Raw genomic sequence first — 25,779 nt, 5'->3', positions numbered from 1 at the left:
GAAATTAGAAATCAAATCAGTTATATAATTTTTAGGGCATTACAAATGATCTTTCTTTGCTCTCTGCTCTAATATTTTCACATTTGATTTTAGTGTCATAGTTTCAGCGTGACCTATTGAAATGTGGGTTTTTTGTGTTCTCAAATGCACTTTGGGTCCATGTGCTTTCAAAACCTAAGCATCTATATCTTGCATGAAATATAAGAAATTCTCATCCTAATAAAGAATTGTCAAAGGACAATCTTTTTGCATAATGTCTCTCTCCCTATTCCAATTTTCCTCTGGAAAGCTAACGAGGATTATGTTAGACCACCTAATTCTCTTTCAATCTCTTGTACATTTTATCATACTGTCTCTCTGTGCTACATGCCAGGTAAGTTTTTCAGATACTACCCTGCATTTTAACTAAAATGCATCTATTCCTGTTTAACCCATCTGCTGTTTCTAAAAGTTGTATGCGGTTCTTCTTAAAAAACAACCTACTCTCCTTTGATGGCATTTTTGTTCTGTGCTCATATTTTTCATTTTCTTTTGTATTTCTTTCAACTTGGTAGTTTGATATTTATCTTTCATAATCTCATTATCTGAATATCTTGGATTCTAATTCTGCTGTTTATAATTTCTGCTCACAGCCATGGTTACTTGTTTCCCCGTGACTGTTGTAATTGTGGCTTCTGAGCTTATCGTAGAGCTTTCTTTTTGGGATTCCTAGGAAGCCTGGACTGAGAGTGTATCCCTTCAGGGAAGCTTTGCATTTGCTTCTGCTAGGAACCCTGAGGTGTGGGATCATTTTTTTTTCTTTTGTCTTTAGAGAAAGAGAGACAGCAGGAAGAGAGGCAGAGGGAGAGAGATACAGAGAGAGGGAGAGAGAGAAAGAATCTTAAGTGGGCTCCATGCTCAATGTGAAGACCAGTGTGGGGCTTGATCCCATGATGTTGGGATCATGACCTGAGCCGAAATCAAGAGTTGGATGCTCAAAAGACTGAGCCACTCAGGAGTCCCAGCATGGGACCATTTAAAACAACTTTCACAAGTTGGGAATTGCCAGACCACACAGATAGTACAAATTGGAATAGCAAACCTGAGTGAGGGTGAACCTGGGTTAAGAATTCTTGGAAAATTTTCCCTTTGTAAAGACTAGGCCAAGACAGACATATTTCTTTGTCCCCTCTCTTCAGTGAGATTATGATCCTTTGAGGGTCTCACATTACTCTGGCCTCCCTAACTTAAGACTGACACAAGGCCTTCCCTGCAGTTTCCCACAAGGCTCTTACAAACCCAATCCTTTTGATTACCAACACCTGCAGAGGCTGGGGGACAATGGCAGCAGCAAAGTCAACTCACTTCCATTTCTAGCTCCTTCTTCAATCTCTTCCCTTAGGTTTTCCCATTATTATTACTGTTGTTGTTGTTGTTGTTATTGTTATTATTATTTAAAAAGCTCTGCAATGTTTATGACATTACAGCCACAGGAAATGAAGTCCTCCCACAACATTTTGAGGGGATATACTCTGAAAATCCCTCCTAGTAAAGGCACAAAGAGAGAAAAATAAAGCTGGAAGAGCCAAGAAGGAAAAGATCTCCAATTCTTCCTCCTCCTTCTCTCCTGTACGTCTCTTCCTCAGCACAAATGAAAGCTTCCATTTACTGCTGGTCACATGAACCAGTTTAGACTTCCATGGAGGCCTATTACTATACAACAAAGCAGAGACCAGCTACAGGCTCCCAAGATAAGCATCCCAAGAGACACTAGTTCCTCTATATGCACTAAGTCAGGGCAGACATTCAGATAAGAGGCACGTGGGATCACTTTTTTCTTGGTAGCAGCACTTTCTGCTCATACGGTCACATAGCAAAGGCAAAGACGCAGGGGTCAACACCAATCAATCTCAGCTCTCAGCTATGTACCACCTACTAATCTTCCTTTCCATTTATGAGCAGTACTGTGTGTCTCACTGGGCTGAGGAAATTCAGTCACCAAAGCTGAATGCTGTGTTGGCAGGGTCATGGAAAATGGGAAATCACAAAGAATAAACTGGGCCTCATAATGCAGTTCAGTGCAACAAGTTCCAGAGAGTTTAAAATGGTATTTGGGGGCGCCTGGGTGCCTCAGTCACTTGAACATCTGGCTTGGGCTCAGGTCACAATCTCACAGTTCATGGGTTCAAGTCCTGCATAAGGCTCTCTGCTGTCAGTGCAGAGCCTGCGTCACATCCTCTGTCCTCTCTCTCTCTCTCTCTCTCATTCTCCCACTTCCCCCCCATCACTCATAAAAATGAATAAACATTTAAAAAATGGCATTCAGTTTTGTTAATATAAATTAAATGGTAAATGAAGGAAATACATAACATTTTATTACTTTGTCATTTAGGCCAGAGCCATGAATTAGAAAAACACCATTAATACTCTAAACATATGAGTTTACCAAAATAAAAGTCATTTAATTATTCAAGAGAATTAACTATCACTAGAATGTACTTAGTGCTTTCGATAATTACACAAAAATGTAGCCAATAGTCAGAGACCTATTTCCTAATACCGACAATTTTCAGTTTTGCTAATTTCAATGGTTTATGTGATTTAAATGCCAAGAATAAACTTAGCACACTTAATTCTCTTATGAAGTTCTCTAAAAATCTAATTCGAATTAAAAAAGGATTCTTCATTTGCTCTAATTATAGCATTGAACTGTACAGTGTGTACCAGATAAGTATTTTATCTTAGGTACAAAAGCTTTCCCTACCTGCATATCCTCCTCACTAGATTAGACCTTGACCAAATTAGATTAGAAACTCCTTAAGAGTAGGAACAACATCTTGTAATGGAGAAAGACTAACACAAAATTTAAAATAACTATCTTCTATCACTAAGGGAAAGAAGCAAAGAGTTCTGTGTATATTACACCCCCATCCACGTAGAAAAAGGGAGGCAGGAATTTACATATTCATATTTATTTATTTGCTTTTAAAACAAAAAGTCTCTGGAAAGATAGACAAGAAAATAACCACCATGATTATCCAATAGGAATTGGACAGATGTGGGGCAGAGATGAAAGACAAATACTTCACTATATTATCTTTTTACATTTTTAAACTCTGCAACTATGTGAAGGTATTGCCTATTTAGAAATTTAAATAAGTTAATCATTAAAATGTTTTTAGGGGTGCCTGGGTGGCGCAGTCGGTTAAGCGTCCGACTTCAGCCAGGTCACGATCTCGCGGTCCGTGGGTTCGAGCCCCGCGTCGGGCTCTGGGCTGATGGCTCAGAGCCTGGAGCCTGTTTCCGATTCTGTGTCTCCCTCTCTCTCTGCCCCTCCCCGTTCATGCTCTGTCTCTCTGTCCCCAAAATAAATAAACGTTGAAAGTCAAGTTTCCCTTTAAAAAAAAAAAAAAAAATTCTAAAAAAAAAAAAAAAAATGTTTTTAAAAAAGAGTACTACACAGTTGAAATACAACTATACACAGGTAAAAAAAGGATAGCCCATCTCTGGCAATAGACTGCTAGGCAGTCATCAAACATGTCTTCTTTGTCCTTGACAAACATCTGTTAACTTGCCTTGCAGTTAAGGGGTATCATTCTGATTCCATTAGAATGAGTTCTACCCAATGACATGTGAGCAGAAATTTACCACTCACCGCGAGACTTGGTGAACCAAAAATATGTCCTCCATACCCTGTCCCCTTCCTCTGGCTGGATGTCAATACCCAGGTTGACCTCAGAAATCACATGTTTAAGACTGAATAGGCTGTGTAGTTCCTAAATGCCTATGTAAAGAGTTCCAGCCCACCCTCAATCCAGCCCACCCAGGGAAAGGCCACGGTTTGTTTATGCAAAGATAAAGAAGAAACCAATTTCCACTGTTAGGGGTGCCTGGGTGGCTCAGTCGGTTAAGTGTCTGACTTCGGCTCAGGTCATGATCTTGCGGTTCATGAATTCAAGCCCTGTGTCGGGCTCTGTGCTGACAGCTCAGAACCTGGATCCTGCTTCAGATTCTGCGTCTCCCTCTCTCTCTGCCCCTTCCTCCACTCACACTCTGTCTCTCTCTCTCCAAAAATAAACATTAAAAAAAACAATAATAAAAATTTCCACTGTTAGAACTATCAAACCGTGTGGTGTTTTTTGTTGCTGCTGTTAAGCACTTAGTTTCTCCACCCAATGTACTACCTTTAGTGTTAAACACATTAACGTGTACTCAATCAGAACATGAGACTGAGCTTCCTAAGTTCCCAGGACTCAGGTTCAGAGCACTAAGTAAAAGAGAAAGGCTGTGATCCAAGCCCAGCCACATAAAATGAAAGAGCTCAATTACCAATGGTGGCACCATTCTGAGAGGGGACTGATAAAGACACGACTTACTCACCAGTGCTCCTTGCAAACTCTCCTCACAATCCTGACTGTAGCTACAAGCAAAGGTAAAACATAGGCAAGAACCAGATACAGAACCAACCAGACAGATGCTAGACAGCTGACAACAGCGCACAGCCTCTGCCCTGTCATCCCTGGAAGCCTCCAGCTGGGTCATCATATGACTGTCTTTATTTTAACCGCTGCATCATTATTCTAATGTAAGACTGGTTACAATTTATTTTTCTATTCCCCTACTAATAGCTAGGTTGCCTCCAGTTTTTTGGTTATAAATTATAACCAATTCTAAAGACAACAGCTATTTTCTTAACCACATAACTGATGCTAAGAACCACAGGAATTCTTTACATATACTGTCTCATTTGGTCCTCACAACAACACTGTGAGTGAGGAAGGTATTATAATTCCCATTTTACAGGTGAAGAAACAGAGGTATATGAAAATTCATAACTTGTACAAAGTGACACAATTGAGTGAGGGCGTCAGAACTGAAGGTAAAGTCTCAATAACTCCTGAAGTATGATTCTAGATGAGCCCTATGTGCTACCTGGATGATCTTGGATAATTAACCTGAGTCTCAGTTTTACACCTCTATAAAATGATGGAATAACTGTTTGAAAGAATAGACATATCACAGACTAAAATAACACAACACAGTCAGACGTTAAGTTTCCTGCCCTGCCATCTTATTTCCACTCCCACACAAGACCCCCTGACAGAGTAACACATCTTACCTCTTAGCCCTCAGCTCTCTCCCTTCCCACCTTGGCTACCCTTCTCTCCTCAACCCCTAGAATTGGACCTCTGTTCCTTTCTACCCAAACATTTCCCTTATTTTTTTTTTCACATATAAATGTCTCTTTCTGATCCCTAAATCAATCTAACATTTTGTGTAAATACCTTCACCTGGATAGACGCAGAATAGAATGTTTTTCAAAGATAAGCTAGATGAATGATTTTCCAGAGTACTGTACTGCAGGCACAAAAGTGCACAATGTTTGCAACTTACAAAATTCGATGGTTCTTTACAATGTCACTTCAGATGTTGAATACATGTGCAATATATTTAAATGAGAATCAAAACACTTGTTTCCATTCAAGAGATGAATATATTCAATCTGCTTGTGCCCAAAGGAGGAAAGATATGAAATTACTGAGCCTACCTGTAATGGGCTAAATTGTGTCAACAAAAAAATACACATTGAAGACCTAATCACCAGTGCCTCGCAATGTAACCTTAGTTAGAAATAGGGTAACTGTAGATGTAATTAGTTAACATAAGGTCATACTGGAATATGGTAGGCCCCTAATCCAGTAAGATTGCATCCTTACTGAAAGAATGTCATGTGAAGAGATAAGCACACTGCAAGAACACCCTGTGAATGTGAAGGCAGACAGAAAAGAGGCGCATCTACAAGCCAAATGACACCAAAGATCGCCAGCAAACCACCAAAAGCCAGGACACAGGTATGGAACAGCTTCTCCCTCAGAGGCCTCAGAAAGAACTGTGAGACAAATGTGTGTTGTTGATGCTACCCACTTTGTGATACTTTGTTACCCCTAGCAAACTAATACACTATCTAAATTATGGATCAAATTCCACAGGTATAGCCTTAAAGAACCAAAGGAAAATTAGAGTGCACCCAAATAACTCTACACAAAAAAAATTCCTATTTAGACGTGGTCAGAGTTATGAGTCAAACCTTTTACACGATACTTAAAACCAACTGTGCCAAAGGTGGGAAGATGGCCCCTTCCCATCACCCAACCTGGCTTCCTTACTGAGTCACTTGACTTTCACCAAGGAACTTCTATTTACTCTAATTCCACTAACAATTGACAAGAATGCAAGATGTGGGCAAACCATATTTTCCACTGTTAAGTGTTAATGTTTTCAGACCTAATTAAGTGATTGTTGCACGAAAACAGGGAATCCTATGAAGGAAACCTGCTTCTAAGGTTCTTTCAAAATCAAGTTGTTTTTCTTAGAAAAAGAAACTTCTCTCACATAGGTGTGCCTTTATTTGCAAAGTCTAATGAGAACCCTATGATTTTCAAATGGATTCATTTGTTCAAATGGATTTGACATTGTCAAAATGTCACAACATTTTCACCCTATGATTTTCAAATGGATTCATTTTCAAATGGATTCATTTGTTCATAATTTCTTGATCATCTATAAATTCAAAGCACTATGAGCCCCCCATGCATTCTGTATTGGTTAGTGATGAAGGGGTAGGGGCTGGACAAAATTGAGACCAATTAACTTTCTACAGAGGAAGAAAGGAGGAAAAGGAGGACTTTTCAAAGGAGCTGAGTTTGGTCTTGAATGACTCACTATTTTAATAATTCACTTAATAAATATTTATCAAATGCTTGTCACACAATTTAGTAAGAGCTAGATATTAAATAAACAGAAAACACAAATATCAGCCATGATACATAGTCCTATATGCTACCGAAGAATGACACAGGAAACACAATTTAGATTAGGTGGTCAGAGAAAACCTCTGAAGAATGACACTTTAAAGGCGAGGCTTAAAAGGAATCAGTCATTTGAGGATTAAAGAGAAAAAGAAAAACATTCTATGTAGAGAGCCCAGCAAATGCAAAGACCACAGAATGAGAAAAAACTTTTAGAAGCTCAGAAACCCAAAAGGCCAGAGTGACCAGAAGATGATGAATGTGTGAATGCAGAGAAGAGCCATGCTAAAGAATTTTTTTTTAAGTTTATTCATTTTGAAAGAGACAGAGACAGCGCAAGTGAAGAAGGGGCAGAAAGACAGGAAGAGCAAGAGAATCCCAAGCAGGACCCGTGCTGTCAGCACAGAGCCTGATGGGGGTCTCAAACCCAAGAAACTGTGAGATCACAACCTGAGCCAAAACCAAGCATCAGGCATTAACTGACTGAGTCACCCAGGTGCCCCAAGAATTTTAACTTTTTTTAAGTTTATTTATTTTGAGAGAGAGTTCAAGTAGAAGACGGACAGAGAGAGAAACAGAGAGAGAGAGAAGGAGAAAAGAGAGAGGGGAAGAAGTGAGAGAATCCCAAGCAGGTTCTGTGCTGTCAGCGTGGAGACCAATGTGGGGCTTGATCCCACGAACCATAGATGACGAGCAGAGCTGGACCCAAGAGCCAGATGCCTAAGTAACCGAGTCACCCATGCACCCCTAAAGAATTTTAATTTTATTTGAAGCAAGTGGAAAGCCAATGAAGAGTTTAAAACAGGGGAGTGGCATGATTCAGTCTTTATACTGAAAAAGAGATCAGTTAGGAGGATACTGCAGCTGTCCAAGTGAGAACTGGTATACTTTCGACCAGGCTGATGGCAGTGGAGATGGCAAGACATACACAGACTCTAGACATATTTTAGAGCTAAAGGCAACAGGGCTTAGTATTAGATTGGACATGGCTGTCAGAAAGGAAATGTCCATGATAACTTCCATTTTTGGTCTAAGTAACTCATTCAGTGTAAGTGCTGGTTCCTGGAATGGAGAAACCAGGAGGAGGAACAGGGTTGAATACATTAAGTTTCTGTGATGCACTGACGTGTTTATGAATCTAAGCTGAATATATAAGCCTGGAGAATAGGAGAGAGAGAAATCTGGGAATCACTGACATTTTGACAATTACAGTCATGGGAAGAGAAATGTTCATAGGGGTAGGGGTAGGAGATAGTGAGAAGAGGTTGTGAGGGGAGGTTTAGGGGTTTAGGTTCAGGAGGTTTAGGGAAGGAAGAAAGCTCAGCTCCTAAGGGTCAGGCCTCTGAAAGGCCAACAATGAAATGATACCTAGAAGATGAGAAAATAGCAAAGGATGCTTTGAAGAAGCAGGCAGCAAACTAGAAGGGAAACAAAGATGAGTACAAGTTTCCACTTTAGAAAAAGGAAACAGACTGTACAAAGGTCCAGAAATAAAATGACACCTCAGTGTATTGTAGGAACTGCAAACAGTAGGGAACAGCATCATCAGATAGGCACTTTTAAAAGTAATCCATCGGTAGTGCAGAGCAGAAACAGAGAAGGGCAAGGCCAGAGGCATGGAGATGCTCAGTTTCCTCAATAAACAAAAAGCCTTTCATAAAAAGCCTTTCATCTGACTGCCTTTCATAAAAAGTGACTTTACAAAAAGGCAAGATGATATAATACTACCACTTGCCAGAAATCCAGTATCTTCACTGTTGAACAAAATAATCCATCCACTAGAAGGGAAGGAACTGATTTCTTAGATTCTGCCTCATGGAAATCACTGTCTCATTGAAGGAAATGCTTTGTTTCCAATCTGTTTCATTCAGCATTCAAACTGAATGTTTTCTGAGGCAGAGATGTCCTAGATGTGTGAATATGGAGCTGCTGGAAATAATGTGACAAAGTCATCAGCATGTGAGCTACAGAAACCATGACCCCAGATAAGATCTCAAGCAGGGCTGAAAGTAAGAAGAGATCTCAGGAGAGAGCCCTGGGTGACATCAACATTTAAGGTGCAGGCAGAAGAGGTATCCAAAAAGGAAATCCACAACTTGTTTTTGTTTAATATATTCAAATTTACAGTAAGCTACCAAATCTTCAATCCTTCTTTTAAGATGAACAAATCTGCCTTCAAAAGTAATATTTTGCCTAAAACAGCATTTTAGAGACTCATCCCACATTTTCCAAAGTTTTCCTTTCCCCTCTCTATCAATATTAACAAACAATTTATGTTTCAAAGTTTTTTGACAAAACCAACCAAGTGCCTATGGTGTATATATAAAAAATTGACAAGATCGTATCAACTCAAAGAAGCAGAAGAAATTCAGAGATCGAGCCTGGAGCCTGCTTCCAATTCTGTGTCTCCCTCTCTCTCTGCCCCTCCCCCGTTCATGCTCTGTCTCTCTCTGTCTCAAAAATAAATAAACGTTAAAAAAAATTAAAAAAAAAAAAAGAAATTCAGAGATCGAACCTCAAAACATGAATTCAACATAATTTAATATTAAAAGGTTTTAGGACTAATGACTTGCCAATGTGACATTCATTTATAAGAAGAAGCCAGAGGGCCACCTGGGTGGCTCAGTTGGTTAAGTGTCCAACTTCGGCTCAAGTCACGATCTCACAGTTCATGGGTTCGAGCCCCACATTGGGCTCTGTGCTGACAGCTCAGAGCCTGGAGCCTGCTTCGGATTCTGTGTCTCCCTCTCTCTCTCTGCCCATCTTCTACTTGTGTTTTCTCTCTCTCTCAAAAATAAACATAAAAGGGGAGCCCAGGTGGCTCAGTCTGTTAAGCGTCGGACTTCGGCTCAGGTCACGATCTTGTGGTTTGTGAGTTTGAGCCCTGTGTCGGGCTCTGTGCTGACAGCTTAGAGCCTGGAGCCTGTTTCAGATTCTGTGTCTCCCCCTCTCTCTGCCCCTCCCATGCTCATGCTCTGTCTCTCAATAATAAATAAACATTTGGGGCGCCTGGGCGGCGCAGTCGGTTAAGCGTCCGACTTCAGCCAGGTCACGATCTCGCGGTCCGGGAGTTCGAGCCCCGTGTCGGGCTCTGGGCTGATGGCTCAGAGACTGGAGCCTGTTTCTGATTCTGTGTCTCCCTCTCTCTCTGCCCCTCCCCCGTTCATGCTCTGTCTCTCTCTGTCCCAAAAATAAATAAACGTTGAAAAAAAAATTAAAAAAAAAAAATAAATAAACATTTAAAAAATTAAATAAATGAACCCCCCCAAAAAAAGAAGAAGAAGAAGAAGAAGAAGAAGAAGAAGAAGAAGAAGAAACAGCAGCAGCAGCCAGAGAACTACAATGAAGCATCTTCTTGCCTAAACTTAGAGAACTAATAAAAAGTATATAGGTCACAACACATAAGAAAGCATAACCTATTTATAAGAAACAGACTCTTAAATACAGAGAACAAATTGGTGGTTGCCAGAGGAGAGGTGGGAGGGGGGATGGGTGAAAGAGGTGAAGGGAATTAAGAACAGATTTATCATGAGTATTGAGTAATGTATAGAATTGTTTAATCAGTATATTGTACACCTGAAATCAATATAACATTGCATGTTAATTATACCTGAATAAAAAAATTATAAAAAAATAAAATGGCTTTCAGCTTCTCAAAAAAATAAATAAAAGGGGGGGAAGCTAATTTGGTTTCAGTAAAGTATAATCCAGTGTCAATAATCTAAGTAGTCTTTGAAACAGTAAGTATAGGATAAAAGTCATGTATACTTTCTAAAAGTCACTAGTAAAATTCTACACTGAAGAGGCCATTTCATACAAAAAAAAAAAAAAAAAAAAAAAAAGGTGATGGGAGTGGAAAATCCTCTAAAACTTAAAAAACAGTTGGTCCTGGATTTATGATCTGTGTGATTGCCCCGGAACTAAAATGGGCTAAAAATACAAAGAAGTTCTTGAGGGAGAATTCATGGATAACTGACAAACAATGGGCTCCTGGAGAACTTTGGAAGACCTTCCTTTTCTTGCTAAATACGCTTGTCACCAATTTCTTGTTCTATGATCTTGCTATAGAAGAAAATCAGGATCTGAATGAACTTTTAAAAGGCTGCCAACATCCGAGTCAGAATATTAGCCTGGATAATCATACTGATATGATCTGTGATCTGCATGACACCTAAGTCAGTGTGAACAATAATAAATACACAGCTGAACCACTGACTAATCAGCTGACAATTTTCTCTAGGTACTGGGAACAGGATGAAAGAGCAACTAGGATTTCACAAATTATTTTTGAAATTATTTTTAGATTAGAAAGATAAAAGTTTTAAAATTGTGATCTAAAATTAAAAGGAAAAAGTTTTGTGTGTTTGTTATCAACTATGTAAGTGTTAGGCTGGTCTAAAGTTCATACTTGGAAAGCATCAGTGTTCAACACATGGCATATTTTCTTTCATGCTTCCTGGGAAAGTAGACTCCCAAGAGATACATAATTCAGCTCTTAGAGAGCATACGACATGGTCTGCTGAATTTATCTCAAATTAATCCTGGTTATAGAAAACAAATTTAACAACAGAAAAATGAAAGTTTTAATTTACATGAAAAAGTCTGCTACTGACTCTTTCTGCTGAATACTTCAACCAAGCAAAGAAGAATGTAAGAAGTGCTGTGGATGCTCAGGTAGATGTCTTTCCACACTTTCTGCAGAAAGCCATCTGGTCTGCTTTTGCTCCACATTTCAGTACTGAACCAAAGTAGATAAGTTGACCCTTGAACAATGTGGGGATTAGGGGCAATGACCCTCCCATGGTCAAAAATCCTAGTACAGCTTTTGGCTCCCCAAAAACTTAACTACTAATAGCCTACTGTTGACCAGAAACCTTATTAACATAGTTGATTAACATATATTTTATATATGTTTCACATTCTGTATTCTCATAATAAAGTAAGCTGTAGGAAAAAAAATGCTAAGAAAATCGTTAAGAAAAACACACTGATAGCACTGTACTGCATCAGAAAAAAATCCACATATAAGTGGACCTGCACAGTTCAAAGCCGTGCTGTTCAAGGATCAACTTTACTTCCATTCGCGGCATGTTTTCTTTACCCAGGTTCCCTCATCTGCAGGTCTTTATGCTCAAGAAGAAAAATTAAAGTGAAGTGATTTGGTAACCATTATCAACGTAAGTCTCCTAAAAAGCTTATCACCAGCACTGATATCTTTACCGAAGACTACTTTCTAAGCTGAACGTAAAATGCAGCCAGTAGCGAGGCGGCTGTGCAGCACATGTATATAAAGGCCCCAGCATAGTGCTTGTTATGTAATAAAGAGCTCAAATGTGGTAGTTAGGGTTACTGTCTCATCGTATTCCTTACCGCAACCCTGTGAGGAGGGAGTTTACCATTTCAAAGGTGAGAATATGGCATGGGGAGGTGGGCACCTGGGACATGACGTGGGACCCAAGGACTTCCTAGACTGACTCACTCAGTTGACAGAGCTGACACACAGCAGTTCTAACACCTCACCACACTCGTTCTGGTCTATTTATTCAGGAAGCTGTTCAGAATAGTTAAGAGCCTGCTCGGCTCTAGAGTCAATGATCTTTTAAAATCTGGGCCCTACCAGCTATGAATCATTGAACAAGTTACTGAAGCTCTGAATTTGTTTACTCAGCTCAAGAACCTACCTCAGAAGATGATTTTGAGTACTAAATAGTGGTACATAGTAAAAGTGAAATAAATAACAGCATTCATTCATTCAATAAACATTACTGAATGTTAGTTCCTACTAAGCTCCTACTTAGCTCCTACTAAGTGACAGACACTGTTCTAGGTCAGAGTCCCCAAATTTATCTGCATATCGAAATCATCTGGGAAACTTTCAAACCCTCCAACTCCCAGGCCACAATGGAGACCAATTAAATCATAATTTGTGGGGTCTGTACACAGACATCACTATCTGTGAAGCTTCCCAAGTGACCGCAAGGTGCAGACAAGCTTGGAAACAGCTGTGTTTTAAGCATCAGATTCACCGACCTTCCTTGAAGGGGCTCCTAGTTTACTCATTTACCTTCCCAAATGTGTCACACCTGGCTCCTCTTTCAGATTCCCTACTGTTCCTGCATTAGCTCAGGTCCCTCAGAACCTTCCTGTGAACTTGCCAATTTACCTCACCACAAGTTTGTTCCCTCCCCCACTTAAAATCTGTAGGTGCTGTTGACAGAAACATAAGGGAAATTGAATTACTGTATTAGGAATGCATTGATTAATATACTTTTTAACATGAAAGACTGCTAAGGATAAAACAAGCCCAGATCTGATCCTATCATCCCATGCTCAGAATCACTGGATTAACTTCCCCTGGCTACCAACTCCATCTAGCCTTCAAAGCCTTCTATGAAAGGCAGTGCCCCATCTCTTCAGCCCCGTCCTCCCAACTCTCTTATACTACTGATGACCCATATTAACTGGGTAACCCACTTTCCTTTGACGCACCCTGTAAGCAGACTCATTCTTGGGACAAGGAACAGATCCTCACAATATTAGACAGCATATGGCCAGATACAAAATAAAATCTTCCCAATTTAAAATTCTGTTCTTTTTTTTTTTTTTAACATCGTTTATTATTGAGAGACAGAGAGAAACAGAGCATGAGCAAGGCAGGGGCAGAGAGAGGGGGGAGACACAGAATCTGAAGCAGGCTCCAGGCTCTGAGCTGTCAACGTAGAGCCTGACACAGGACTCATTCTCACAAACTGTGAGGTCAGGACCTGAACCCAAGTCGGACGCTTAACCAACTGAGCCACCCACGTTCTCCTGTTCTTTTTTTTTTAAGTTTATTTATTTTTTCTAGTAATCTCTACATCCAACATAGGGTTTGAACTCATGACCCTGAGATCAAGCATCGCATGCTCCTCTGACTGAGCCAGCCAGGCACCCCTAAAATTCTGTTCTTTAAGCCATGGTAACTTTGGTTTTAAGGAAGCTAAGACACACTTAATTTCACAATTTATACAATTTCAGATTAAACACACAAAAAAGAATCCCCTTTACCTTAGTTTAAGGAGTGGCTGGGTCACCCACTTCTTTAACTTCCGTTTCCCAAAAGAGGTTTTAGTATGGTCTAAAACCCAAAGTAAACTTCCTTTGGTTTTCATGTCAGTCTAAGAAAGACCAGAAGAAAAGTTTTATTAACTAGACATTGTATTTATACCAAAACTGCTAATTGTTCATGTGCCTTAATTATTCCATATACCCCAATTTTAATTTTTTTTAAGATTTATTCATTTCGGATAGACAGAGGATGAATGGGGGAGGGGCAGAGAGAGAGGGAGACACGGAGTCCGAAGCAGGGTCCAGGCTCTGAGCTTCTAGCACAGAGCCCAACGCAGGGCTCAACTCACGAACCATGAGATCACGACCTGAACCCAAGTCGGATGCTTAACCAATTGAGGCACCCCTCCATATACCTCAATTTTAAATGTTCCACATGCCTATCATAAAGTACAGCTCATAACAGGTGTTTAATGTTTGATGAATGCATGTACATATGAACACACATGCACTATATAAAGTATTGATATCTTCACAAAAAAGGGACAGTCTGTGTAGTTTTGTTAACTAAAAATATTCAGAAATATTCTTTTTAATGATTATGTTTGATAGAAAGAGGTGGGGGAGGGGCAGAGAGAGAGGGGGACAGAGGATCTGAGGCAGGCTCAGGGAGCCCAAAGTGGGCACAAACTCACAAACCGTGAGATCATGACCTGAGCCAAAGTTAGACACTTAACCTGTTGACTGAGCCACCCAGGCGCCACCCCTCTCCCTTTTTTAATGTAGAAATCTTTTATTTTATTTTTTTAATTTTTTTTTCAACGTTTATTTATTTTTGGGACAGAGAGAGACAGAGCATGAACGGGGGAGGGGCAGAGAGAGAGGGAGACACAGAATCGGAAACAGGCTCCAGGCTCTGAGCCATCAGCCCAGAGCCCGACGCGGGGCTCGAACTCACGGACCGCGAGATCGTGACCTGGATGAAGTCGGATGCTTAACCGACTGCACCACCCAGGCGCCCCTGTAGAAATCTTTAAAAATACAGGCTTGTCCTAAGCTTCTTAAAAATACATACTTTTCTCCCTTGGCAAGTACAGTGAAGATAATTTAATTTCCTTCAGCAATTCAGTATCTTCCACCACCTCAGAGTTCTCATTCTAAGGACTGACACTCTCATGAAAACACCGAACAAGCAGAAGGTACTGGAGATGGAAGTGAAAATGCACTGCACTCTAGGAATTCGCCCTGGAAGGATTTTATTTTAGTCTGCTCTATTAAGTCCTTAGTAAAAAATTATCTATCTATGCTTTGCTACTTGAAAGTTGAACCCCCCAAAAAACAATTTACAATTAACTAGAGATGATAGTTAATTTTAACCAAGGTTACATGGTATTTCAAAAAGTCTATTAACAGTAGACTCATTTGGAACATAAGACTGCAGTTTTCACCTAAGTTTTTTGTAACTTTTTCCTTTTCCTTCAAAGCATCAAGCAGGTACTTACAGAATACCTCTTATGTACTCAGTTGTATGGCCAGCAAAGGTGTATTAAGACCTTAGGGTACTTCTTTCCAAGTATGGGAGAAATGACTCATAATTAACACATGATGGCACCTGGCAGAAATTAACTACGAAAGGGATGACAAAAGCGGCCAGGCCTTAGGAGTTTAAAACAAAGTACACACAAAAGCCATAGGTCACAGAAGGCCTGCCTGAGAATGAGTTGGACAGACAGAGCTGACTAACCAGGGCAATCCACATCAACAACAGCACCATTCCTTCTGAAACAACAGCCCCAATGGCCTGAGTACAGTAAAGGGTCCCAGGAAGAGGAAAGCGGACAAGAATAACTTTCCAAGTATTTATTGCATTACTGAAGAACCCTCTCAGACAAGAGAGGGAGGGGTGGGAGATAAACAGTTCTATTACTCGTTTGCTCTCCCTGATACCCAGCCCCCTCCTCATTACCCGCTTCATTACCTCCATGGTAATGGAGGCCAAAGTCAAGTGCAAACAAAGACAAGCCGAAGATGTGAATTCTTAGCCTCTGTTTCCATAATGGCCCAAGTCCTGATAAGGGTAACTTAATGGTAAGTGATTTTTCCCTTAGGAATTTAATTTCAGAACTGACTCCACAGCAGTAGAATTTGAATAGGAAGGATGTGGCAGAATAAAGAAAGTTTGGAATGCCAGGGCTGGAACAAAGTATTCAGCTGAATACTCTGACTCTGAGCTCTTCTTCATCCAAGAAATGTCCTTTTCTTCCTTCTGCTCATTTGCTATCATGAGAATGTATACAGAGTAGATGAAAAAAATTTGCAGGAATAATTCTCAATTTCTGGATAATGTAATGACAAGATACAAATGTTACAGTATGAAAGTAAGACTGACTAGTATACAAGGATACCTTAGAAGATGAAGAAACTAAACAAGAGAAACTAGTTAGTAATACATAAATCTAGGAGTCAGGAGAATAAATTCAGCATTTACTTTAATTCACAATAGTAAGAAACATTTCTAATGTTTATTCATTTATTTTGAGAGAGAGAGAGAGAGAGACAGCAGAGGAGGGGCAGGAGAGAGGGGGAGAGAGAGAATCCCCAGCAGGTTCTGTGCTGTCAGCTCAGAACCCAACTTGGGGCTTGAACTAATGAACCATGAGATCATAACCTGAGCCGATATCAAGAGTTGAGTGCTCAACCAACAGAGCCACCCAGGTGCCCCAGTAATAAATATTTCTGAAGAGCTTTAAACCATGTAACTCAGATGATTCAGCTTTGCAACTACTTATCAAATGATGTGGAATTGCTTTTTATTTCTGTGACTTTATGTTAACATTATATAATATCTTATTTCTAAGTTGTAATTCAATAAATTAAAATAATCAATTTAATGTCTCCATTATCTTCATAATTCATCAATAAAGGGCAAATAAATGATGACAGAAGCTTGTGAAATGAAATTTATGCATCTTACAATATGTGAATATCACAGTAACTTTGTTTCAAATGCTGAATGAATAAGACAAAACATTTCAATGAAAAATTAAGGTATATAGAAAAGATATAATCAAGGAGACAAAATATCCACTTTATATTAATTTCCAAAGATGATGTCTTTCCAAAGAAATGTATGATACACAAATTATCAGGATGGGCATGTCACTTCAATAAGTAAAAAAGAAGTTCTATAGCTCTCAAAGTAACCCCTAGGGAAATAGTTCATATATCTGATTCTCAAAAAAATGGATGCTTCAGTTATCAACTACTAAAGAGTACAGGCAGAGTAATCAGTTGAACATAATATTCTTGTTCTCACCTGCACTCTTAAGAACAGACTGCTACTTTATTCCAAGTTTTTTTTTCAAAGGGATTTTGAATCAGTTACCCTTTATGTTTACCTGACCTGATTCTGTAGGATTTCAAGATTCCTTAATGTTGTTCCATTAATTGTCATGAATTCCATTTCACCAGACAACTGCTTAAAATTCCTGTAAAAGAATGAAACATGAGCCATGATATAAGTGCATAAAGGAATTTGAAAAACTAATTTAGGCACTAAAGATAATTCCAATACCATTATGACAAAAATGAGCTCTTTGACAGAAAGTCAAATCAAAAGCAGCAAACGAGTATTCTTTGGGATATTGTCTTTCATTGATGCTGGTGCCATTAAACAGACTGATGCAAAAGGATAGTTGTCTCACACCATAAACAAGCACAGGGAAATAAATGGTACTAACATCTCTTTTTTACATTTCCAGGAATAAAACCAAACACAGTCTTTTATCATCAGCAGAGCATGTGGTATCTTCAGGAAAAGCTATGAAATTAGTTAGAAAAATTTGTGCAAGTATTTAAAAACATCTCTTATTCTTTAACATGAGGTCATCTTGATAAACCCTTTAACAGCTTTTAATCAACATTCTGATAGGTGCAACAAATGTTATATACTCTGTAATTAACAACACAAATTAATAGGACTAATGTTTTAGTGGAGTATAAAACCAAGTGGCAAAAATTACTTCCTTAAGCTCAAAGAATTAACATTTTCCTTATGTCTGTACAACTATCCCAAATGAGCTTAAAGTTCAATTAACTTGCAAATAGACTTGAGTATTGAGTTGTGATGATTTTTTTAAATGTTTATTTATTAATTTTGAGACAGAGTGCACAAGCAGGGGAGGGGCAGAAGAGGAAGAGAAAATAATCCCAAGCAGGCTCCGCACTCAACATGGAGCCCAACATGTGGCTCAATCTCATGAACTGTGAGATCATGACCTGAGACAAAATCAAGAACTGGATGCTTAACCAACTGAGCCACCCAGGCGCCCTGAGCTGTGATGATTAACAAGTGTATGCACAATTCCAATTTTGTCCTTAGTAGTCTTTCATGTTAATAAGTATATTAATCAATGCATTCCTAATACAGTAATTCAATTCCCTTATGTTTCTATCAACAGCACTTACAGATTTTACAGCTTATTCTTTTTTTTCAATATATGAAATTTATTGTCAAATTGGTTTCCATACAACACCCAGTGCTCATCCCAAAAGGTGCCCTCCTCAATACCCATCAGCCACCCTCCCCTCCCTCCCACCCCCCATCAACCCTCAGTTTGTTCTCAGTTTTTAAGAGTCTCTTATGTTTTGGCTCTCTCCCACTCTAATTTCTTTTTTTTTTTCCTTCCCCTCCCCCATGGGTTTCTGTTAAGTTTCTCAGGACCCACATAAGAGTGAAAACACATGGTATCTTTCTTTCTCTGTATGGCTTATTTCACTTAGCAGAACACTCTCCAGTTCCATCCACGTTGCTACAAAGGGCCATATTTCATTCTTTCTCATTGCCACGTAGTACTCCATCGTGTATATAAACCACAATTTCTTTATCCATTCATCAGTTGATGGACATTTAGGCTCTTTCCATCATTTGGCTATTGTTGAGAGTGCTGCTATAAACATTGGGGTACAAGTGGCCCTATGCATCAGTACTCCTGTATCCCTTGGGTAAATTCCTAGCAGTGCCACTGCTGGGTCATAGGGTAGGTCTATTTTTAATTTTTTGAGGAACCTCCACACTGTTTTTACAGAGCGGCTGCACCAATTTGCATTCCCACCAACAGTGCAAGAGGGTTCCCGTTTCTCCACATCCTCTCCAGCATCTATAGTCTCCTGATTGGTTCATTTTAGCCACTCTGACTTGAGAGTGCCACTATAAACATTGGGGTACAAGTGCCCCTATGCATCAGTACTCCAGATTTTACAGCTTATTCTTAAAGGCAAGAAAAAATGGCAAGTCACTGAACTATGTGGAGGAAAAGCATGAGTGTTTGCATTATAAACCTACTGTACCTCTCATGGCTGTGATAAGATTTAAATACAACCCACGTTCCCAAGCCAGTTATGGAAAGAAGGTTCCATCCAGGAGTCTAGAACCTAAAATCAGAGCCTGTGCTCAGAGAGATGCCTTCACTTGTAGATGACGCTCCCAACTGAAGCTCCAGAAAAAGAGATGCCTTCACTTGTAGATGACTCTCCCAACTAAAGCTCCAGAAAAAAGAAATACCTTACTGCTTATTAGGAATACTGCCTAGTAAGAACTGTCCTTTAGCAGCATGATTTCTCTGACAGGTTTGACATACCTTCTGCGAAAACCTGTTAATGATTTTTAGAAGGAAGAAACTCTAACACTGATTGACAGCAAGTGTGTGTAGCTCTTTCACCCCTTCTTAGAGCACTTAACTTAATTTGCTTTGTATTACAGCAATTACATGTTCTTCTGCTACCGTCATTAATAGATCTAAGTTCCTTGAAGGCAAGAGTTATTTATGTCATACATTTTGCAGCACCTGCTGAGCCTAGCAGAACACAGATGTTCAACAAATGTCTGCCATTTTCTTATGGGAAAACCAGTTTGGCTTGGTTGGTTGGTTTCCTTTGAATAAAGCTCACAAAGGTCCATAAAACACCCAGAGACAATAATAAAATGTAAAACATTATTTTCAGAAACAAACAATTAGGCAGTGATTTACTGGGTAGCTGACAGGTGTTCACACACCTCCATGGTCAAAGATCCAAGTTGGAAGAGTTGATAGCCTGAACTTGAGTTAATATCTAGCCAGTTCCCATGTGTTTGGACAGAAGTCATTTCCTTTCCCTGTTCCTGACAAGTTGATTAACTAGAAGTGATTAACACTTGAGTACCTCCATCAAATACAGACTCTACAGGGATGCTCATCTGGTTTGAAAGACAGACTAATCAAGAACCCATAATCCAACAGCCTTTTCTAAAACATCTCAGCTAGCTGTCTTCATCGCCCATGAACACCAGAGCTGTAAGATAAATAAGTGACATTTAAGATCCATGGACTGTCCAGAAACACTGTTCAGCTAGCTTCACCCTCAACAAGAACTAGTAAACTCAACAGTCCATACCCTGAAGAATGAAGTCTTAGGTTTAGGATTCTGAAAGAATCCCTGTTCCACCAATTAGTTGAGAGTTTTGTCACCTAACTCCAACTAAAAGTGAAATCCTACTCCTACTATGCCTCCAATGAACCTCTGAAGCAAGGCACTGTCAGAACCTTTAAAAAAAAAAAAAAAGAATTTCATGGAGCTCAAAGAGGAGTTTACAGGGCTTAAAAAAAATTTTTTTTTAATGTTTACTGATTTATTTTGAGGGAGAGAGACAGTAAGCAGGGGAGGGGCAGAGAGAGTGGGAGAGAGAGAATCCCAAGCAGGCTCCATGCTCAGCATGGAGCCTAACGTGGGGCCCAATCTTCCTGAACCATGAGATCATGACCTGAGGTGAAACCAAGAGTCAGACGCTTAACTGACTGAGCCACCCAGGCGCCCCTACAGGACTGCTTTTGTGCCCTATTGCTAAAAAGTATCTATATGCATGAGAGAATTGGGTTTGGACTAACCCACAGCCTAGTACAAAGAGCACTGGGGGGAGGCGGCTTAGAGTCTTCACCTATATTTTTACTGGATACTCATAATACCAAAATGAACCCGATAAACTGAACAACCAAAGCAACTTAATTTAGCTCACAAAACCAGACCTTTAGAGAAACAGTATATGTTCTTTTATTAATTGGCAGTATTAATGAGTTGTGCATACAGTTTTTTGTTTTGCTTTAGTTTTTTTCCCTTATTGAACAAGTCCCCTAAATTTCAAAGTAGACACAGTGAGAAGCAAGGAGTTTATTTGAAACTGACGTCTGTATTTATTCTAATAAAAGAGATCAACCACTGGGCAATATTAAATTGGAATGATTCCTATGAAACAGTAATTACTAAGCAACATAAAAACCTAATAGGCTTTTGGGTTTCCCATATGTTTGTTTGATAATGTATTTTGGAGGTGGGCTCTTCTTTCCAAATACAAAAGAAATTTCCTCCTGTCAGTGCCTATTTCCACTAGAATTATATATATTTTTGAACTCAGGGTTTTATCTGCCAGCATCCTTAGGAATTCAACATCGATCATCGATAGGATCATCGATATGAAATAATCAAGCAATTCTAAATTATTTATCCTTTTGGAAAAAGTCAAATTTTATGTGCTTTGAAATGAACCCCATCAACAATGCCTGGCTAGAATTCATGTTGTGTGAACCTGGATAAAAATCCAGGTAAGTAACATGGGAAAATACTTCATTAATATTTCAGACAACAAAAAAAACAAAGGATGCTTCTTTCCCCCTTAAGTTTTATAATGGGAGGAAAATGTCCTTGCTGAAAATTTGCCAGAGTAATTTAAGATTCTATGTCACCCCTACCCCAGTTTTTTTAAAAAATGAAAACCAATCTTTCTGATTTAGAGGAAGTTAAAGGTACACATATTATCTCAAAGCCCAATCCCTTACAAAGATCCTATTCAAATATAATTTGAAACTTGAAACAAACAAACAAAAACAACCAACCCCTACCATTACCTATAAAATGGTGGAATAGTGGAAAATAGTTCTCTATGTATAGTTTTCATAGTTCATACATTCACCGTGTGTCTAATCTTTTCATTAACTTATTTATTATAAAACTTCAGTTTTATTGTAGAATCACTTCAAGTTGATTTGTAATTAACAAAATGAATATCTTTACATTCCTAAAAGATGCCAAGTACATTAGAGAGGAAAATAATAAGAAAGGTATATAAAAGGGCCCCAAGTGATTCTTTAGGATAATACACAGGACACTGAATATAGCCATATTCACAGCTATTAATAATAACAGTGAAAGGACACAAAGCAAAATTAAAAAAAGTTAAAGACACATAAGACAAAGTCTGGAGGAAACTAAGGGCAAGCTTCCAAAAGTCTTCTCCTGGTGGAGTCACACAGGATGTGTTTAATTTCCCCAGCACTGAGTTATGATGATATGTGTGAAATGGCCACCAGAGAAGCACATTAGAGACTCAGCACCTGGGGTTTACACTGGAAGCTGGTCACATAGGCATCTTTTCCCTTACATGTACCAAAATTCCAGCTCCCAGAAACAAGCAAGTAGTTAGCATAAACCAAGTTCTTTTCACAGTTTAGGGAGAGTGAGCCATTCATATCAGAGAACGCTGGAAAATTTCCCAGATGCCAGTTAAGGGTCAAGCTCACAAGTAGGTCTTCCAAGTTGTCTCATCAGGTCTGCTATGTTAACCATTATGTGCACATCTCTCTTTTCAAGTTCTATTTCTCTTCAAGTAAATGTGTTATGGTTATTCACTTTAGTGTTCCTTCTAGTTTACTCTCCACTCCTAAATTGATCTTATTCTTTAATACACAGATCATTCTTAAATCCTATCATCTCATTTCAAAGCTTTCCTATTTCTCATTTGTTCTTTCACATCTAGTATCATTTTCTTATCTACTAGCTAGTATCACTGTATTTTGAAGTAGCAGGTTATAGTTTTTATTTCATTTGTGGGCATCTTTCTGGCACACATTCATTTTCTGTAAGGATGCTATGTGGCTCTTTATTCTGTTTCTTCTTATAAACATTTTGTTTAAGATTTGAATTTGGTTCTTTTTCTATTTTTAATTTTTAAGTTGGTTATCTTTTTAATGTTTGTTTATTTTTGAGAGAGTCCGAGCACGAGCAAGGGAGGAACAGAGAGAGAGGGAGACACTGAATCTGCAGCAGGCTCCAGGCTCTCAGCTGTCAGTGCAGAGCCCAACAAGGGGTTCGAACTCATGAACCGTGAGATCATGACGTGAGATGAAATCGGACACTTAACTGATTGAGCCACCCAGCATACCACTATTTTTATTTTTTAAGTGAAATCATTTTTCTGGAAGTTTTAGAACAGAGGAATCGTTTAGGATAGCTGTGCAATTTCACACATCTCCCTCTTCTGTCGTTAATGTGTGATGTTCAAAAATGGCACCTGACTTTTGCTTTCATTCAAAAAGATTAAATGCGTGAGAATTATCCTTTAACCTTAAACAATTAAAAACCTGGACAATTTTATAGTTTTAAAAGACTGTTTTCAGCTATTAGACATCAGACAGCACAAAACCGTGATCCCAGAGACAAGAAAAACAAATGAGGTAAACATTATGAGTGACTTTTTGCAGAGAACAAGAGAACTAGAATTTGTAAGACAGAAAGCCAGAGATGACAGAGATGCACACAGAAAGAGCTCCTAAGATCTGCAAAAGGGTCCGCTCAGGTCACTGCCCAAGTACTCATCCTTAAATGTGTGGGGGGACCTCCATGAGGTCAAGGAAAGAACCACAAGAAAACACTAGGTCAAACATTGACCAGGGTTTACACAGGGCTTACAATAGTTTGCTCTCTGACCAACTAGGGTGGAAATACCTCAAAATACCTGGGGCACTGGGTGGAAGCCTCAGAAGAGTACTGCTTTAGGAGTGGGAATAAAATAGACGCAGACAAGGATTTCCCAATTTTGGTACTAATAACATTTAAATATATATGTGTATATGTGTTACACTGAGATATAATTCACATACCACACCATTTATTTGGAGTATGCAATTCAATGGTTTTTAAGTATATTAACAGTTAGATTGTGCAACCATCATCATTATGTAATTTCATAATGCATTTTTTAAATGCATTAAGTATTTTATTCTTTTTTTATGCTATTATAAATGAAATTATTTCATTTTTAGATTCTTCATTGCAAGGTTACAGATATACAGTTATACAGGTATACAGTTAATTTGGGTATATTGATCTCATATCCTGCAACCTCCTGAACTCATTTTATACGCTTTAATATTTTTTGTGGATTCTTTAGGATTTCTATACAGAATTTCATGTTAACTGCAATAGCAGACAGTTTTACTTCTTCCTGTACAATTTGGATGCCTTTTATTTCATTTTCTTGCCTAACTGCCATGGCTACACTTTCTAGGACAATACTCAATTAAAGTGAGAAAACACTGCCTCTTCCTATTCCTGTTCTTGGGGCGGGGTGGGAGTTAGCATTCATTCTTTCTCCCATTAAGTATGATATGAGGTTCTGAGCTTTTCATTCAGCTTGAGGAAGTTCCTTTCTAGTTCTGGTTTGTGGATGTTTCTATTCATGAAGGGGAGTTTTAATTGTCTGTTGAGATGATCCTGTAGTTTTTATCTCTTATTATACTGACACGGTACAGAACGTTAATTTTCCATTTGTTAGACCAAACCTATAGTCCTAGAATAAATCCCATAGTCATGATGTATAATCCTTTATTTTGCTGGATTCCATTTGCTTGTATTTTTTTGAAGATTTTCATGTCCATATTCATGTTGGTCTATAGTTTCTTCTTTTATGGTATCTTTATCTGGTTTTTGGACTGTTGAATTTAGGGCTAAATAAGTATTTTCTACAGAGGAATATCCTGTCCATTTTAGGATATTCAGCCACATCTCTGGTCTCTACCCATTAGAGGTCATTAAAATAATTGTAAAATTCATTTTCACTAGTAAAAGTAAACACTCTACATTACCATTCTGTTATAAGAAGTTTTCTAAGAAAAAGCTGTTACAGTTCACCTGGGGTGGATTTTCTCATTCTTTCCTAAATTTCCAAAAACTATGTGAAGTTCTGACCATACCAATCTTAATAAAAGTCATCTGAAAAGACAAAAGCACTCATTTCCAAAATTAACAAAAATGCCAACTCCTTTACAATTTCATCAATTTGGGAATCCAACCTGGGAGTCTGTCATAATGACTAATATCCCTCATATTCTATTTATTCTATTATACTATTTTGCTCTGGACAAAGCTATTTAAACTCTCAAAACAAACTGGAACCTCAAAAAAAATTCTTTTCAATGTTTTTAATGTTTCTTTATTTTTGAGAGAGAGAGACACAGTGTGAGTCGGGGAGGGGCGGAGAGAGAGGGAGACACAGAATCCGAAGCAGGCTCCAGGCTTTAAGCTGTCAACACAGAGCCCAATGTGGGCTCAAACTCACAAACCGCAACATCATGACCTAGGCCGAAGTCGGACACCCAACCGACTGAGCCACCCAGCCACCCTGGGAACCTCCAAATTTAACCTATCTAATAAAACCTCACTTAATCCAATTTTTTTTTTAATTTTTTTTTCAACGTTTATTTATTTTTGGGACAGAGAGAGACAGAGCACGAACGGGGGAGGGGCAGAGAGAGAGGGAGACACAGAATCGGAAACTGGCTCCAGGCTCTGAGCCATCAGCCCAGAGCCCGACGCGGGGCTCGAACTCCTGGACCGCGAGATCGTGACCTGGCTGAAGTCGGACGCTTAACCGACTGCGCCACCCAGGCGCCCATCACTTAATCCAATTTTAAGAATACCTAAAATGACATATTTTCTCTAATATCCTAAATTTCTATTGTAAAGGCACAAAATAAATGCATATCAAAATTTTTATGAAATATGCCAGTTTTTATGAAAGCATTTGCAATACAAGGAAAATAAAAACTTCCCCATTAACACAGCTCTTGAAGTAAAT

The 25,779-nt window shown here is 38.9% G+C and overlaps 1 protein-coding gene across 5 annotated transcripts in view; it reads right to left on the bottom strand.

Moving 5' to 3' along the window:
* MSH3 (mutS homolog 3) overlaps positions 1-25,779 on the bottom strand; it is a 192,524-nt gene that overhangs the window by 103,474 nt on the left and 63,271 nt on the right. For all 5 annotated transcript variants that reach the window (XR_006299152.1, XR_006299151.1, XM_043593057.1 and 2 more), the window contains exons 11-12: positions 17,239-17,323; positions 13,836-13,945 (exon numbers count right to left, since the gene is read on the bottom strand). Coding sequence is in view for 3 of the 5 variants with exons in the window: in XM_043593057.1 (XP_043448992.1) it covers positions 13,836-13,945; positions 17,239-17,323 (195 nt within the window). In the remaining 2 variants the exon portion in view is untranslated. The remainder of the gene's footprint in view (positions 1-13,835; positions 13,946-17,238; positions 17,324-25,779) is intronic.

Source organism: Prionailurus bengalensis, chromosome A1 (assembly GCF_016509475.1).
Source record: "Prionailurus bengalensis isolate Pbe53 chromosome A1, Fcat_Pben_1.1_paternal_pri, whole genome shotgun sequence".
NCBI lineage: Eukaryota > Metazoa > Chordata > Mammalia > Carnivora > Felidae > Prionailurus > Prionailurus bengalensis.
Note: the sequence above shows the minus strand (reverse complement) of the source record. Positions and strands in the feature narration are given on the sequence as shown.